Below are 19586 nucleotides of genomic sequence, written 5' to 3'. Positions count from 1 at the left end.
ACTAGTGTCAAGTCTCCTTTAAATAGTATTATCTGGTGACAATGTATATATGAGCTAGGAAAAATAAACACAATTCTGTATTTTTCTGTTAATGAAAGCATACCAAATTACATACTTTTTTTTTTACTGGTCAGAGAAAGGAAAATTACATGTAGTTGGTTTAGTACCTTCATTAGTCAAAGAAAACACACTTTATTAAATGATGGAGCAAGTAAAAAGAATGGCTAAAGTTTACACTAATACTGAGTGAGGACAAGAGAAGTGGCAAAGAGATGGGAATAAAAAGTACTATGGGCAACAATAAATGATAAAACTAATACTAATCAGATGATGCTCCTACAGATATGAAGAATGCTCTATTTAATCTGGCAAAATAATTACTCTCCTTGATTTTAAAAATGAAAAATTAAAATAAAGTTTAGAGATTAAACAATGTACCTAAGGGTAGTTAGTATGGAATCACTCAAAACTGGTGGTATGTACAGCAAAACTAGTTTTGTTTACTTGGACTGGAGTTACTATGACTTGACTAATGAACAGTATCTTTTATAGCATGGAAACACACTAAAACTTCCAAGTTTAAGACGACTTGCAGAACTTGGGTTCTAAAAGCTAGGGCCTACAAGAGGAATATAGCAGGAATCCAGAAATACATTTAGTTTACCATATTGCAGGGGGAAGGGACTGCATGTTTGTGACCCCTCCATCCACCGGTACCACGACCTGTATGCTGGACAGCACGCTGGGAGCCACCATAGCTTCTGGATTGTACTTGTAATCCACTCTGAGATCAGTGGTGCTGGCACTACATTTCCAGTAGGTTGCGAGATTCAGAGGAGTGGACTGAATGCCATTTGATGATACCTTTTAGAGAAAAGCAAGCAATTGTTTTAGGCCAGAAATGTAAACAAGTTATGTTAATAACATAGAAACTTGTACATATGATTTCACAGAATCCAAAACACCTAATGAGAGGACAATCTGTTGCTAGGCTAGATGAGTAAAGCCAGCTCATCTCACAGAAGTAAGGCTCACTCTGACCGTGGAGATGCTAGCTCTATCTACATCAAAACTGTCCTGGTTCCTGCCTGCGGCGCACATTCCCTTGGCAACAACTGCAGAAAATCTCATCCGACAGCTTAGGTACGGGGCCCAGAAATGAACATGTTATCAGATGATTCTTGTTCATATGGTTTAAAGTTTGAGAACCTTTCAATATTTACCAGAATTTTTATTTATTTATTTTTTAAGAGAGAGATTTTTGCTATGGGGCTTATGGACTCGCTTAAGAGACAGAGAAACAGAAAGTGAGAAATCAACTCCCGTGGGATGGTCATGCCATAATCCCTTCTCCTCCATTCTTCATTCAGGATTTTGGGCATGTACACACATGCATCTGGTGTGAGTTTTAAGCCACCAGGTCCAGGACTTGAACTGCAGTCAACTTCATGGGAGTTCAGTGATATAACCATTAAACCACCTGATGGTCCCTTAAGGTTCTTCATGAATAATAGAATTTAAAGTAGTGGTGGAAAAATGCTTGGATCACCATGCAGGTCAACAAACCTAATTAGAATACTTCCAACTTAAAATGTGTTAACTTGAATCATGTGAGCCATAGTAAATGGAGCAATTCTTTCCAATTCTTCAGCAACTTGCTCAAAGACTGTTTCAAGGAAACCTACTAAAAACTGCATTTTCAAGCTTTTTTGCCTTACTTTACTCTTTTTCTTTTCTTCATACCATTTCTTTTCTTTCTTTTATAATTATTTTTATTTTATTTTATTTTATTTACTATTTATTATTTTTAATTTGACCAGAGACAGAGAGAAAGAGAGAGAGAGAGAAAGGGAAAGTGAGAAAGCAAGCCTCCAGATTCAAAACTCAAACTATGGTCAGCCATGTGGGAGTCCAGTGCCTTAACCACCATACCACCTGCCAGCCCCCACGCCATTTATTTTCTAACATCCAGTACTATTTCCCTGTACTACTCTCAGCACTTAGTAAGCACTGAGTAATAAATGTCTGTTAAATGAATACTTCTGATAAGCTTTAAGCCAAATTAACTGGTGGCACACATTTTTAGTCTTTATTTTCTAGAAATGTAGAGGTCACTTTAATACAACTGCTCCATAAAAATACAAATACAGCTGTACATAAGAGAGGAAAATTTTCCCTTGCCATCTTTAACCCCCACTGTTGACATCACTACATATCCTTCCGAACTGTTTAGGCACAGGCAAACATGGATCCATCTCATTCTTTCTGATGGCTGTAATAACACATTTTAATCATCCTCTTCCTCTGTTGATGTGTCCTTAGGTAGCTTCTAAACAAAGCTGCAGTGAATATTATTTGTACTGTATCTTTGCCCACTTGTGTGATGTCTGAAGAACAGATTTCTAGAAGTGGACTTGTTGAATTAAAGGTTACTTTAGTAATTCAACAACCTAACAGAATTGCCTCCCTAAGGGTTAACAAGTGGTCATATGTCTTCATACTAGATAGAGCAAGCTTTCAATTCTGTGACTGTGATGGGCTAATACGCCTCATGTAGCCTTGACGCTCACTGCGGTGGAGCACCTTTCCACAGGTATCTGTCCACTGAGTTATTCACCTCTTATGAGGGCTCTTCAGGGTAAGCTCTTTGGTCTATTTCATGTGTTGCAAATACTTTTCCCTAAGGTTAAAGATTGTATTTAAGTAACTGTTTAGATATACACGCACATAATTTTTTATATACACTGTTTACTTTTGTTAAATATCTCGTTCTCTTAACAAATAATTTTATATATACACACATAATTTTTTTTTTAATTTTTTTGGAGAGATTTTCACTGTAGGGCGCGTGTGCTCGCCAGACAGACAGAGAGAGACATAGAGACAGAAAGCGAGAAATCACCCCCCAGGGGGGATGGTCATGCCGCAATCCCTTCTCCTCCATTCTCCTCTCGGGATCTTGGGCACGCACGCACACGTGCCCGGCGTGAGTTTTAAGCCACCGGGTCCGGGACACGAACCGCGGTCGACTACATGGGAGTCCAGCGACATAGCCATTACGCTAACTGCTGGTTCCCACATAATTTTTTATATACACTGTTTTCTTTTGTTAAATATCTCATTCTCTTCTTACATGGCTTTTGAGTTTTACAGCATACTTAGAAAACTCTTCCACACTTTAAGATTAAACTATGTAAAACACACACACACACACACACACACAAAACATACACAGAAAAAGAAAGAACTACTTACACATGATTTATTTCAGTACCTCTGTAGTTTCATTTATTATTATTATTATTATTATTATTATTAAACTTTTGATACATGTAGGTTTTATTTTGGCTAAAAGTGTGAGTTAAGGATTCTGGTTAGTATTTCCCCCAATGCTAGCTTACTGCTCCAAAGGCAATTACTAAAAAATTCATTCTTTCCACTTGCCTTGAACTGCTACTCTGTCATATAAACAATTCTCCATTTATTCTACAATCTATTTCTGGATACTCTATTCCATTCATCTAGCTATCTCCTGCTGTGCCAGTTTCAAATTATTTTAATGCTGTCACCTTATAATAAGTTTTCCCATTAAAGCTAGGACATTTCTCCGCTTCACTGTTTAAAACATTTCTTGACCTCCTTCCAAGCTTTACTCCTCCATAGAACTTGAAAATGACTGTCACGTCTCTAAACACAAATACAAACATACTCTAGATGGGTTTCTGATCAGGATTACATTACCTTTCTAAGTTAATGTAGAAATGGTTAAACTTTTTACAACATTAGTATTCCTTTCAATGAAAGTATTTTGATATGTTTCTTCCTAATTTTCTTCTTATTGTGAATATTTTTCACCAATAGTTTTCCTAACTGGTTGTTTTGAAAGTTAATCAGTTTTTGTATTAATTTTTAAACTAACCATCCTATTAAATTTCCCCATTATCAAATAGTTTTTAACTTGATTTCCTGAGTTTTCTAGAAATATGTCACATGTAAGTAATAATAATATTAATGCCTAATTTCCAACATTAACTATTGCTTATTTTATTCTTTTATCTAACTGTACTGGCTAACACAGCCAGAAAAATTTTATATGCTAACAGGAATAATAGGTGTCTTTGTCATTCCTGACTTTAATTGACTGCTTTAAGTGTTCCATTAATAAGACTGACACTGTTGGTCTCTTCACAGGTTAAGGGCAAATTCAGGTATTTGTGTTTACATGCTATTTTAATCAGAAATAAGATAGTGATTTAAAAAAAAAAAATCAGTCAAAATCTCCACCAGCTTATTTAATAAATTTTATCATTTGAAATAATGCTGCATTCCTGGAATGAGCCTCTTTTAACTATGACATACTTATGCATTTAATGATATGCTAGATTCCATTTGTTAATTTAGGATTTTTACCATGATATGACACTCACCTGATACTTCAAAACATCTACATTATAGTAAGAAGCAGCTGGATTTTGCTCTGATAGCTTCTTGAGGTAGACAGTAACAGCTTGCATGTTCATCCAAAAATCTTTTGTGTTGGCTTCACACTGTGATGGATCACTATATGTATAAGACATATTTTTATTACTTTATTTGACTTATCTAAATTCTTTACCTTTATATAGGAAAGGCTAGTAAAAATCAACCAAAAGGTGGAATAAGGGAAAAAATAAGATTAGGGGATAAAGAACACAGCAGAAATCTGCCTGAAATATGAGATAAAGAGATAGAGAAGAATTAGAAAATAACTATCAATACCACAAAAAAACAAAACAAAATAAGACAGCAGAAGACTGTGTAATGATAAGCAATTTCATTTGATGATAATAGTTAATGATAATCTTAAATCAGTTATTAGTAAGTACCATCTTCAAATTACATATTTTTTTAAGAATTATTTATTTCCATTTGTTATTGTTAGTTTTTTTTTTTTTTTTTTAATTTGACGAGAGAGAGAGAGAGAGAGAAAGGGAAAGTGAGAAAGCAAGCCACCAGGTAAGGGACTTGAACCATGGTTGGCCATGTTGGAATCCAGTGCCCTTATCCACCACACTACCTGCTGTCCCCTGCATATTATTTTTTCAGTGAAAAAGGAAACAATGTTCATTGAAAAGAAATTCCAACCTTCAATACAAAGTACACAAACCTGAACACGAGTTGTGCATTTGGTAGAATTTGCTCTAGTCTGCTGATGTTTTTCACCCTGAAGCATAGCACAGCTGGAGACGGATTGCTGGTGAAGACTTTAATAATTCCACTTGGAAATGATATTGTCATGTCGCCAGTGATCTTCACAATACACCTGGAATAGGGGATTTTGAAAAGTGTTTTCAAAAGATGCTTTAATCTCCATTTAAAGCATATTTGCTATAAGAAGGTATACACTACTCCTCAGTTTCCAAAGGGAACTGGTCCAATTAAAGGAGGAAGATTAGCAAGGGCAAGTTTATCCAAAAAAGAGCATATACTGATGAACTAGGAAATCCAAAGATAGGAGCAAATGAGAATATAAAGAAGTGAATGAAGATTAGTGAAATGGTGGCAGAAGTAATATATTGTAGAGATTGTGATAAGGTTGGAAAGTTGGTGGTGGTGCAGTATTAAGCAGAATAAATTAGAAAAACAGGATGTGGCTAGTAGATAAAGGGGGACTGAACTGACATTATGGAGGGGCAGCAGCATGGCTAAGGTCAGTTGAAAGACAGGATCATTGTAAGGGGCTGAAAGACTAACGGACCAGGGTATTGAAAGAACTACTTATGTGGACATCAAAATCACTAAAAATTATAATGCATGTAAAAAAAAATACAGTCTTGGCTAAATTTAGTTTCCCATCTGTATCTATACAGCTGAGTGTGAATTCAGAAAAATATAACCACACAGCCAAAATCTCAATTCAGCCCCTTCAGCATTACCTGGTAATCCTACCGCATTCATTAGTCTACTCTCTCTTCTGCTCTTTTCGTATCTTCTTTCTCCTCTAACCTGTACTAACTACTTCCCCCTACTCAAGGCTGATGACTTTGTTTTTAATTCTGTTGGAGAAATAAAATCAGAAAAGAACTTCTCCCCCCTTCCCCTGCCAAGCCTGTATCTCCTGCCTTCCTTCCTGTTTCAATGGATGACTGCCTGAACACATATAATGCCCATGAAATGCCGATCCCACCAATTCTGCAGTGGTACTCATCTTTTCTTTGTTTTAAAATGGCAACTTCTTAAATTATTATTTTATTTAACTTTATATATTTATTTGTTTATTTTTATGTACATATGTATGTATGTATGTCTCTCCAGAGACAGAGAGAAAGAAAGAAAGCTGCCAGGTTTGGGACTCAAACCACGGTCGGCCATGTGGGAGTCCAGTGCCCTTAACCATCACATCACCTGCTGGCCCCCTAAAATTGCAACTTCTGATGTGCATGTGATTGTGTACATCTTTGTTGGGCACGATATGGTTTTTTAAAGTATGTATACATTACATAATAATCAAATCAATGAAGGACTTCACTTACTGTCTCTTCCCTTTGCTGCAGGCCCAATTTTTTCCACAAATATTGGGTGTCCCACCATCATATAGATATAAAACATGATAAAGGAGGTCTTTAAAAGTTTCATGAAAAATTATTTAAAAAGGAATGGATCTCCAAATTTTTGCATTAAAATAAACTAGTACTTTAATTACATTTTCCACAAACTTTTTAGAATGCCTCATCTATTATGTTAAAAAAAAACCCTTAAACTAAAATAAATAAAACTTTCCTCTTATTTCACTATTTCATTCCTACTACCATTCCATTTCTCTGCTACCACTTAGAGTAAAACATCTTACAACAGTTGTCTACATTTGTTCTTTCCAAATATAGTTGTCTGGATCTGCCTCATCCCCTGCTCCTGAACTCCCTCCCAGTTTCATCTCCCCCATACCACTAAAATTGCTCTTGTGAAGGTCACCAGTGACCTCCACACTTTCACTTGTCAGTTTTTCTTGCCCTGTTAGCAGCACCAAATACGTTAGGTCATCGGGAAAGTCATGACATATTTTTGGTTTTCTGTGCAAAAATGGACATGACTTTCCTGATGACCCAATAGCTTTATGCCTTCCTTCCTGAAAAGATTTATTCACTCACTTTCTTGACACTGCTCTCCTTGTTTTCTCTCTTGGTGCTGTCTCAAACTCCTTTCCTGGATCAGTTTTGTCATCCTGTTTTCCACCAGATAGAACTAGGATTTAGTTTTCAAATCTCTTTTCTACCCACATATTAGGATCACTGACTTTAACTATTACATATAAACTAATGATTACCAAGTATTTTATCTCTAGCCTAGACTTAGTCCCTCAAATCCAGAATCATGTATCCCAACTATCAACTCAACATCCCCACTACGACGTTTTTTCAAAAGAGATTTTTGCCACAGGGCGAGCATGCTCTCGAGAGTCAGAGGGACAAAGCAAGAAATCACCCCCCTGGGGGACAGCCACACCGCCACTCCCTCTCCTCCAGTCTTCCCTGGGGACCCTGGCATGCGCACACATGTTCCTGGCATGAGCTCCAAGCTGCTGGGGGGTCTGGGACTCGAACAGCAGTAGACCACGTGGGAGTCTAGTGATGCGACTACTACGCATCCACTGGTCCCCTGCTAAGATGTTTTAACAAGTACTTTGAACTTAGCATTCTACTCCCTCAGCAAATCTTCACAAGTGTTTTCAAAATATATTCAGAATCTTGTTACTATTCACCACATCCTCTATTAATTCAAGCCAACATCATCTTTCACTTAGACTTCTGCAGTTAACCCTCCAGCTCTCTCTGCATCTACTCTGGCCCCTCCTGTCTATTCACCATAGAGCAGTCAGAGGATTCCTTCAAAAACATAAGTAATCTCATCACTACTCTGCTCAAAGTCTCCAATGACTTCCTGCCTGACTCACAGAGTTCCAAAATTTTTATCTTGGCCTACGATGGCCCAACTTTATTTGGTATCTCACTAGAGACATCTTCAACTCCTCTCCTTGCTCACTTCTACTGTTGGCTGTTTCCTGAACATGCCAGGCATGCTTTTACCTCAGCCCCTTATACTCATTAGTTCTCTCTTTGTGGAATGCTCAGACACCTGTATGGTTTAGTCCTCCATGTCTTTCAAATACCTGCTTAAGGGGAACCAGCAGTTAGCGTAATGGCTATGTCGCTGGACTCCCATGTAGTCGACCGCGGTTCGTGTCCCGGACCCGGTGGCTTAAAACTCACGCCGGGCGCGTGTGCGTGCGTGCCCAAGATCCCGAGAGGAGAATGGAGGAGAAGGGATTGCGGCGTGACCATCCCCCCTGGGGGGTGATTTCTCGCTTTCTGTCTCTATGTCTCTCTCTGTCTGTCTGGCAAGTGCACGCGCCCTACAGTGAAAATCTCTCAAAAAAAAAAAAATACCTGCTTAAATTAACTTCAAGAAGTTTTCCCCTGATGATTCTATATTTTCTACAGAATCTATATCTTATACAGAATTCTATATAGCCCTCTATTGTTATTCTCTATCTTTTTACACTGGCCGTGGTATATGTAAATACCCAATACATAGAGCTATCTGTTTTTGGTTTTGTTTGTAATTATTTTTTAACAAATTATTTTATTTAACTTTATTATTTACTTATTTTCATTTGACCAGAGAGTGACAGAGAGAGGGAAAAGGAAAGTGAGAAAGCAAGCCAGCAGGCCTGGGACTTGAATTGTAATCAGTCATGTAGGATTCCGGTGTCCTTCACCACCACACCACTTGTCGGCCCCTGTTTTAAATTATTGCTCAAGGGGTGTGTAATAGAAAGAGACAGAAGAGAGAGAGAACTGGAGAGAGAGCAAGCATCTTCCAACAGATATGGTCACACTACAATCCCTTTTTCTCCATTTCTCCTTCCTGTCAGGATTGTGGGTATGCATGCATATGCACCTGGTGTGTTTTTTAAAATGCTGAGGCCAAGGGACCAGCAGTTAGTGTAATGGCTATTTCGCTGGACTCCCACGTAGTCGACCGTGGTTCGAGTCCCAGACCCGGTGGCTTAAAACTCACGCCAGGTGCATGTGCATGTGTGCCCAAGATCCTGAGAGGAGAATGGAGGAGAAGGGATTGCGGCGTGGCCCTCTCTCCTGGGGGGTGATTTCTCGCTTTCTATCTCTCTATCTCTCTCTGTCTGTCTGGCGAGCACACGCGCCCTATAGCAAAAAAACCTCTTCAAAAAAAAAAAAATGCTGAGGCCAGGATTCAAATTGTTATTGGCCATGTCGGATCTGGTTCCTAGTGCACAACATTTAACTGGCATGCTATGGGACAGCCTGCTGTCTGTTTCTTTGATTATTAGTTCTTTCTCACTATAATAGAAGCTTAGGAGAAAACTTTGTTTTGTTTATGAAAGTATCCTCAGCACTTATAATAGAGTCTTACACACAGTAGCACTCCAATATCTCAAGAATGAATGTAGGCTGAAATTGAATGAACAATAATATACAGAAAAAGTAGAAATGTTCGTCCATGGAAATGTAATTCTCTTACAAGAGAGGCTAAACTAATTCTGCAAGAGTTTCATATTAAACAAGTATTCTAGGGTCTCTTGGAAACGTCACAGTTTCCCCAAAGATACACATTAGGCCACACTTCAGAATTCCATCGCCATGCAGGTCAGCTGCTAGCTGCTTCACAGATATGTCAAATAACAGGTGTGTCATACTGGTCATAAAGCCTGGCCAAGAATATGAATACACTGAAGGAAAAGTCACCAATACTGCTGATTATAGCAATTTTTAATTTAAAGACAAGCCTCAATGACTATATTAGATAGCATAAAGCAGGTAAATAAACAAACAATAGAAAACTATAACCTACACATAATATATACCTCTTAAAATTTACCAACAACCCCTCCCTCCCTGCTCCAAACACACACACACACACACACACACACACACACACACACACAAACATATATATTTTAAAAACTAACTTGGTGGGATCTGCTCCTTTAAAGTAGGCATTGACTGATTCTGTAAGGGCAACAGCCACAGGTAAGGCGTCCTGATTTCCAAGGCTGACAGGGCTAGGACCCCGTGACACACCTACAATATACACAATTCATTTGTTAAGTCCTCAGTAAGACATGTATTAAATACCAAGACAGTTAGATTGACAATGTTAGGTTGTCACAAATGACACTGTTACTGGTGTTGACGATGCTCCAAGTACAAATCTGGAGGGTAAGAAATACAGCATAAACAAACTGGAACATAATACAAAGGACAAAAAAAAAATTAGGGCGACGTATCATACTGACTTCTTTTAAATGGAAAGACACAGAATGGTTAAGGAATGTCAGAAGGAAATAGCCTTTGACTTGAAGAGCTAAAATTACTAAGACATGGCTTCAAAAACATTCAAATACCAAGTTCTTTCAGATTCTATGATCACATACCTTAAGGCATTAAATGGAAATTCTGTATTTAAGTTATTTCTATCCAAGCAGTAATGTTTCAAACACTTACTTTTATTCAAATTCTCTTTAACCTCCTCTTTGATACTTGTTTTATATTCCTACATTACCCTGCCTCAATAAATATATGATTAATAGTATTAATTTTTCAAAAAAAGCAAAATCCTTCAAATAAAGTTCACTCAGACAAGATACCTTTAGAGTTAAATCATCTAAAGATCAGAAATAAATTTAATCTATGTATGTGTTCAAAGTTTTTTTTTCAAGTTTATTCATGTATTCTTTCTAGGAGTGAGAATGAGAAAGAGATGGGGGAGAGAGACAGAGAGCCAGAGAGCCAGCACTCCCACCCTCCACCCCCAACAGGGTCTTGATACTGCAATCCACTTCCAGCCTTCAGCCAGCCCCAGATCATAGGCAAGTGTGTGTTAGGTGTATTCAGAGAGGTCTCCAGACTTGAAACTGGAACTTTTCCATGTGGGATCATCTTGCAAAGTACTGCACTTTACTGCCATGCCACTGTCTGCTTCCTTGCTCATTCATTCATTGATTCACTTACTCGCTCATTCATTCATTAACCCATTTGAGATACAGTCTCAATATGTCACACAGGCTGACCTCAAACTCCTGATCCTCCTGCCTCAGCCTCTTAAGTACCTGAGACTACAAGCACGGGCTGCAGCACCTGGCTAGGTTTTTAGTTTTTAACTTAAATGAAGTAATCACCTCAATATAGTACACTGCCTTTGGTTTTCCTGAACAAATGCACTTTTCACATGTATGCCTTACTACTCTTGCCTCTGATTTTCTGAATTCAGTGTAACACTCCATTTAACATACTTACATAATGCAATCTGGTAAAACTAAGTTAATAAGAGAGTTTGTTATAATTACCAGGTCAATAGGTATGTCTAAAATCTGAATGTATGCTTTTCTTATATAAATGCTATACAATGTTAATAACTGTTAGATATTTTTATTTCAGATGTGACTCCCTATAGTGAAAGACTGGAGTATTGCCATACCTGGAGTAGTAATTCAGATAAAAGTCACTACTCTCTTTCTCTGCCTCACAACTACACCTGAGGTCCTACAAATAGTGAGAAAAGACAGTGTATTAACTGGAAAGGCCAGGAAGATGTCATGGTATTCTAGATTTCAAGGGAATTTTGATTTAGGAGGATCTTCACATCACTGGGAAAAGTAACCCGTCCCCACAAATGACAGAATGTAAAATCCATGTGCAAATAACTCAGGGAAATAAAATTTGTTCATAAAGATCACAATAGTTACAATTTTCTAACCACTAATACGTCCTGGGATGAAAAAAATGGTGCCTCTAAACCACAGCAGTAGTCGTGCAAAGTGGGAGCTGGCGTCATGGGTGGGAAATGGGCTGGAGTAATGAAAGGACCTAAGGATGAGGCTGGAGAGTTTCTGATCCACATAAGGGCATGGGAAACCTTTAATTTTATCCTTTTGGCACTAAAAACAACTGACAACAGGCCCAAGTAGGCAATTTTTTAGAAACAAACAAACAAAAAAGATATTCTTAGTAAGGATAGATTTTGGTTTCCAATTCTGGTTTAATTGTTGCTTATTTAAACATTGTATGTTTTGAAAATGCAGAGAGTGAATCAACTTTTTGCATGAGTTAAGTAAGGTGTCCAAGAGTACCTTCCTGTAACAATCACTGGATATTTACGTAGAATTTCTTTTCACTCAGGAGTTAAAAACCAAAGACACACTCCCAACTCTCTCCTAATTCTGTGCTTAAAACTCCACCTCACTATCTGTAGAGATTTGCGAGGACAGCCTTTACTCTGGTAGTTCAGATATAACTTTTAAAACTTGACATTCTTCCTTCCTATTTCCTAATCACTTTTTCCTTTGATTCTGATAGCTTTATAGTTAATACTGATACCTCTTGGGTGAGGAGAACAGGAAAGAAATGCAAAAATATTCTATTTTTTATAATTGGGGATTTGATATCAATGGATTCTGTACAACTGGACATAATTAGCACAAAATTGAGATAGTTAATCTTAGCATTATTCTTAATTTCTGAGACATATATTATTGCTGGAAAAGGAAAACTGAGGTAACAAAGTATTTTAGATACACTTAGGATCATTAGTCAACACAGACATTCGCTACTGATACAATACCTGGTGATGTCTCACAGTGCTTTTCAATTTCAGAGAGTGTCCCAATCAAATTATCATCTTCTACCATATTTAAATAAAACAAAATATTGTAGGAAAAATATTTTCAAGAAACAAGGAGTATCAAAAATTTAAATATAAACTGAAAGCTAAATAAGCATCATGATAAAGAGAACTTTTTAGGCAGATTTGAAAAACCTCAGTGTACAAAATCTACACAGCACTTGCCTTGGTTATCTCAACACAATCACCTACTCTGGGCCCTCCTACTGCCAGCACTGGCTTGAATAATAAACAAACATGTGCCAATGTGATCAAAATTAAAGTTTCCATTGCAAACAGAAAATATTCTGAATAATCTAAAGACAACAGAAAATAACTAAAACTTATTTCGGTTGCCCAGACCACCTGCCTGACTTCTAGTAGGACCCATCTATAGTTTTTATGACCAGAATATAGATATTATGGAAACCCAAATTAACAAAACCATATATACAAGTGAACAAACAAAAATGAAGTATTCATTAAACCAAACAACAGGATAAATTTATTAGATACATTCAGTTTACATAAAGTTGAGAAATGAGGAAAATGCTATACTTACAAAGATACATAAAATAGTGACTCCATATTTGGACTATATTATTAGTGCTATTTTTTTTTTTTTTTGGGAGGGTTTTTGCTATAGGGCGCGTGCGTTTGCCAGACAGAGACAGACAGAGAGACAGAAAGTGAGAAATCATCCCCCAGGGGGGATGGCCACGCCGCAATCCCTTCTCCTCCATTCTCCTCTCAGGGTCTTGGGCACTCATGCACACGCGCCCGGCGTGAGTTTAAGTCACCGGGTCCAGGACGCGAACCACGGTCAACTACGTGGGAGTCCAGCGACATAGCCATTATGCTAATTGCTGGTCCCATTAGTGCTATTTTTATAATGACAATGCACTCAAGATGCATCTCTCCTATGTGAGTTAGACAAATTAAACTGAATCTAATTAAATCAGCTTAATTAAGGCTGTGGTTCTTAAACAGTATGCATCACAATCACCTGGAAAGCTTATTAAAAGATTGCTAGCCCCAAGGCCTGCAAGTGGCATGGCGTTACGGCACTGGCCGGCACTGGATTCCCACATGGCCAACCAAGGTTTGAGTCTTGGACCTGCCAGTTTGAGGGTCACACCAGGTGTATGTGTATGCATACCCCAAATCCCAAGAGTACAATGGAGAAGGATCTGCAACATGGCTATTCCCCCCTAGGAGGTGATTTCTCACTTTCCCTCTCTCTGCCTCTCTGGCAAGTGCACAAATCCTATGGCAAAAACCTAAAAAAAGAAAAGATTGTGAGCCCCAATTCCAGAGTTCCTAATTTTATAAAATCTACATTTCTAATAAGACTCCAGGTGAAGCAGATGCTGCACGTCCAAGGCACCAGGTTTGGAGCACTATGGAATTAGAGCTCAGCTAGCACAAATCATTTGTCATCAAGGATAAACCACAGCATCTAGAAAGAGCAGCAATAGGGAGTTATAATTTTGATGACAAGGTATTTGTCACCAAAATACCTGCTTTCAGTGGCTTTGTACTTTATTATACTAAAAATGAGTGAGAAAGGTACTAAGAATCTGTAGGAAGAACTGAGTAAAGGTGGTGGAAAAAAAAAACAAAACTGTTGAGTAAAATCCAGATGTATTAGTGGTAAAATATTAAATTTCTTTGGTGATGTTTAAGTCTACATAGTTATGCCCTAATACATATTTTTATATCTTTATAATGTAAGTTCCTGTGGAAAAATATAATTCAAGCATACACACACAAAATTCCTTATTTAATTGAACCAATTGTTTTCTAAACACTTTGTAGCAGGGAAAAAAATGTATTCTGCCTTCAATTCTTTATATTGATAAGCAGCTTATAAATCTGACTCATGGTTTTAACAGTGCTAACCATGGTTAAAATTCTTCTATCCATATAATGCACACTGTAAAATAAAAAAGAAATATGTGGGTTCAGTAGGTGGCATGCACATTAAGGTGGCTGGAGCCCACATGGCCAACCCCACTGTTCAAATCTCAGACCTGGCAGCCTGAAGGTCACATTGGGTGCGTGTGCATGCGTGCCCAAAGTCCCAAGAGAATAACGAAGGAGAAGCGACTGCAGGATGGCCAACCCTCCCGGGAGGTGATTTCTCACTTTCTCTCTCTGTCTCTCTGGTGAGCATGTGTACCTTATGGGAAAAATCTGAAAAAGAAAAATGTGTGGCCAATTTGATAATGCCAGAGTTATTTCTGGAAAAACAGAATTTCAATTGTTATATTTTTTACTAGCTCATTTAACTACTGGGTCATCGAGAAAGTCATGACACATTTTTGCATAGGAAAATACATCATAATTTCCTGATGACCTAATATATAAAAAACTGATGAGACTTTATATGCCAATATGTAATCAATGATAACCACTTACCTACTGTCGGAGTATTGGCAGCACTCAATGAAGCAGATGAGGAGATAGAGGAAGAACTTTCTGCCCTGGCTAAAGGAGCGGCAGGAGGTGGGCTGGTGTTGGAAGTTACAGGTGGGCTGAATGGCCTGGGCTTGAAAACAAAAAGTTACTTATCAAAATGCTAAAGCAATTCCTCACTTGTCAGAGAAGATTTCCATCAGATAAGTTTAATATACCAAACCAAATTCACTGTTTTAGGTTTCTGTAACTCAAAGTCAGAGATGTAACAGGTCAAATCATTTTCAACAATATATACTAAATGCTGAAAAGGTTAAGTTAAAATAATGCTGTCAAGAGTTTTTTGTGCATAAAACACTTTCTGTATTTCAAAACCTATGCTTAAAGTAGATTCTCATCAGTAAAATGATTAGTTCAAGCAGTATGAAGACTCTTCATACAATCAAACTGTTTCCCAAAAGCTAGTGTGAAACTGTTCCTACTGTTTATAAGTACATGAGAATATTTCTCTGCAGCCTCGCCAACAATGAACAGATGAATAAAAGAAGTAAAAACAATAATTTAAGTAATAATTTAAATAACCTAAAAATTCCTAGCTAATTTTATAGACAAAAAAATCAACATTTTTGTTTTTATGGTCTGATGTAATTTTGGGAGGTCTTAGTATTACTTGAACTTTCTCTAACCACTTGCTTTATTGGTTGGAAATCTTTTCCTCAAATATTCTTGCCATTTACTTCTGATATTTACAAATCTATCCATATTTTCCTTTGTTTTTTAAAATATAGTCTCATGATGTCGAGATCCTCCTGCCTCAGTCTCCCAGATGGAACTACAGGTCCGCACTATCACACTCAGTTCTTTTTTAGACAGGTTCTTGCTAAGGTCAAACCCTCACTTGTGATCCTTCTGTCTCAGCATCCTGAGTCTCTGGGATTACATTACATTACAGGTCCATGCCATGGCACCCCACCTTTAGGGTGAATTAAGAAACTGAACCCAGGGCTCCCATATGGTTCCAGCCTGTGGAGCACAGCATTTTAGCAAAGTGAGTCACCATGCGGGGCCCACATTTTCTGCTGTCATTCCTTGTGATGCTCTCTCACTGAGAAAGCTCACCTCATATACAGGTTTGAGTAAGATCCTAATTTTGTTGTCTTCCCATTTCTCTGTTAAACATTTTTTTTAAATGACAAATATAACTGTTTATCTTTTACTGTGGCAAATGATTTTGTTCCATTCCTTATTGTTCCAATAATACATTAATAAAGGTCTTCAAGTGTCTCATTTTTTTTAAAATAAGGCATATTTATCTTAATTTAAATATTTGAAATTTAACATCTTTATGAATTATTTATTAATGTCCCTTTATGGACATTTCCAAAATATTCTCAAGTAAACAATAAATTAAAAATAGGTAAGATATGAATTTTTATTTTAAAATATACACAGACCATTCATATTAATTTCTGGAGCAACTACTTGCATTTGACAATGTTCTAAGTGTTTTACACACATTAACTGATTTAAGTTTCACGATCACCTACTATCACTGTACTCACTTTACATGAAGAAATCGAAACTTTGAATAACTAACTTGCCTAAGTTTGTTCAGCTAATACATGGCTAAAAAGCTTTCACTTTTAACAACTGTATTTTATTACTTCTGAGTAAATAAATACTATGTACTTAAATAAAAAGAATATATATTAAAATGTTAATTAACAGTAGTTATCTTGAGTGGTAAAATTCAGAGGGGGTTTTAAATTTTCTTTTTGTTTTCTGTGTTTTCCCAATTTTACAACTCAAATATGCATTGTTTTTTAATCAAGAAAGAAAACCAAGTTATTAAAACGTAGTGATGTTTAAATAACTTAAATAGTAACCATTTCTTGAGTAGATGTACTGAGTCTTTCATTTCACTTCTGTTACGTCTGATAAAAAACATGTCACCATTTCAAACCCTGATGCTCAACTCTTTTCATTTACTCACCAAATATTTCCTAAATATGTACCACGTGACAGGTATTTGTTTAAAAGTACAGAGGGTATAAAACTGGACATATTTCAATGAGGGAAATATACACAAAGGATGTATATACGCTGTGATAAGCACACTAACAGAAATATCAGCAAAGTATTTAAGAGAATGAGTAAATCCACTGGAGAAGGAATGACAGAATAATCAAAGAGGAAAAGGGTTTCCACAAGTGGGTCTAGAAGAGGTCAATTTGCTACCTAATCAACTACGGGGCGTTTTAGATAGAGAAGAACACAGTAAGATGACACAGCTAGATAAACGAGCATGATATGCTTGGAGAACACTAGCAGATTTGATGGCTAGAACCTAGATTTGAAAGAGGACAAAGTTGTACAGTTACTCTCATAACACAGGTTGTTGAGGCAACTTTATGAAGAGTCTTGCACATTCAGTTAAAACATTCTACCACACGATTATGGAGAACCACCGGAGATGTGTATCAAGTGAATAAACAGTATTAAGCTTGACTTTCAGAAATTTAATTCAGGCAATTAAACTGGTGACTAGTATGGAAGATGAAGCAAAGAAGAACAGATTGGTGGCAAGAAGAACCTCATTCTGAACAGGTTTCTCCTTATCTGACAACTTTTGAAAGCCAATGCCTTCTCCTCTTCCCCCATAACACTATGTACTTTGATGGGGACTCCAATTTCCTTATGCATAAAATAAAGTTGAACTAGATACCCTCTAAGACCTCCTGGCAGCATACTTCTAAGGCCCAAGAACAGGCAACCGTTTACTTTAAGCAGAATAATCTGAAGACTGCTTCTTCATGGTGAGAGAATGGGTACTGAATGGTACTTCTGTAATGCACCAACTTTCTCAGGAAATCTCTCTCCTGGAAAATGTCTTATTCCACAGGATAGTTGAGGTAATAATGGAGAATGAAGGAGTGTCACTTGGGAAAAATTTTCTATACTTTAAGGACTCAAGTAGAAAACTTCAAGCACTTAACTTCAAGACATATTAAAGATATTTGCATCTTAAATCAAAACAATTTATAATTAAAAACAAACAAAAAAACCACCTGAGTACATACTATTTCATTAATCCCACTGAGTTTGCCTGAAGTAAGCTTTGGTCTGGAAGCAGGCCTCGGAGGTGGAACAATGGTGCCTACAGAAAGAGGAGTTGTGGGCCTGGCTGGTGGCGGGGTGGGGAAAAGAGAATATGAAGAAAATCATTAGTATGTATCGATCTTTACATAAAGATATCCTATTAAAGGAACCTTTAGGATACGAAGCTAATTTTTCAGGAGTTTTTTTTGTTTGTTTTGTTTTAAAAGAATTGCTACTACATTTATTTGGTGAAATATTAGGAATCTATTTGTAAAATACAAGCTACCAATAATATTCCTGGGAAAAAAATACAAGTTAATCTCACAATAAAACTGACATACACCATGTTTCAATTATTTATATATATAAAAATTAAGTCTGGTAAATTAGCCAACAAAAATAAACCAACTTAAGACCAAAGGCTTTTAGTTTATTGCCAATACATCTACTTTAGAGAGAGTAATTCAAGAACAAGTTGCTGAACCCGTGCCTTCAGAATAACATGAATGCTAAATAAAGAATTTACCTTAAACTCATTAATCTGAACTTTTTTTTTAGAGAGAGATTTTTGATATGGGGCGTGTACGCTTGCCAGAGAGACAGAAAGCAAGAAATCACTCCCCGGAGGGATGTCCATACTGCAATCCCTTCTCCTCCATTCTCCTCTTGGGATTTTGGGCATTCACACACACAAACCTGGCATGAGTTTTCAAGCTACTGGGTCTAGGACTCAAACCATGGTTGGCCATGTGGGAGTCCAGCAATGTAACCATTATGCCACCTGCTCATCCCTCATCTGAACTTTAAGTTAAACCACAGTGTAACATTTTTTAGATAATTAAAACATATTAAAAATATTCTATAATTTATTTTTAAAATTTCCCCAATTCAGTACAACTAATTTTGGTAAGTGTTCAAAATGATAACTTTTCCTAAATCCTATATAAGCTTAGTGCTCACTGTTTTTCAATGCCATTTGCAATTTTTGTAATTTTACACATTAGAAATACTATTCGTAATTTAAAATAATCTATGATAGAAATAATGAAATTCAATTGTATGTCATCAAAAGTTACAAACGTATTAGCATAATCAAAGCGAGAGTGAGAAATAGAAGCAATATGTTTAAATCATCTTTAAATAAATTAATTAAAATAATTTCAAAGCACTTTGGTTCACTCTAAAATATGGGCAATAATTCAGAGACTGAAAAATATAATAGATGGTAAGAAATATATCTGGCAAGTTATCTAAGTTTACAGATGTACAAAATTAAAAACATGTAAATAAACCTAAGTATATATACACAGGGGATACAGAGTAAAGCTGAAGGCCCTCGATTATCAATGGAAGAGTAGAGGCATGAACGGAAAGGACACGGAGGAGCAGGAAGA

General features: G+C 36.9%; 1 protein-coding gene across 1 annotated transcript in view; it reads right to left on the bottom strand.

Moving 5' to 3' along the window:
- FCHO2 (FCH and mu domain containing endocytic adaptor 2) overlaps nucleotides 1-19586 on the bottom strand; it is a gene marked incomplete at its 5' end in the record, with an annotated part of 111228 nt that overhangs the window by 10249 nt on the left and 81393 nt on the right. The window contains 6 exon segments of the mRNA XM_014584139.2: nucleotides 665-864; nucleotides 4428-4560; nucleotides 5147-5302; nucleotides 9986-10097; nucleotides 15097-15226; nucleotides 18174-18277. Of these exon segments, the coding sequence (XP_014439625.1) occupies nucleotides 665-864; nucleotides 4428-4560; nucleotides 5147-5302; nucleotides 9986-10097; nucleotides 15097-15226; nucleotides 18174-18277 (835 nt within the window).

This window comes from Tupaia chinensis, unplaced genomic scaffold, assembly GCF_000334495.1.
Source record: "Tupaia chinensis unplaced genomic scaffold, TupChi_1.0 Scaffold145717_1, whole genome shotgun sequence".
NCBI classification, from domain to species: Eukaryota; Metazoa; Chordata; class Mammalia; order Scandentia; family Tupaiidae; genus Tupaia; species Tupaia belangeri.
This window is presented reverse-complemented; position numbering and strand designations above follow the sequence as displayed.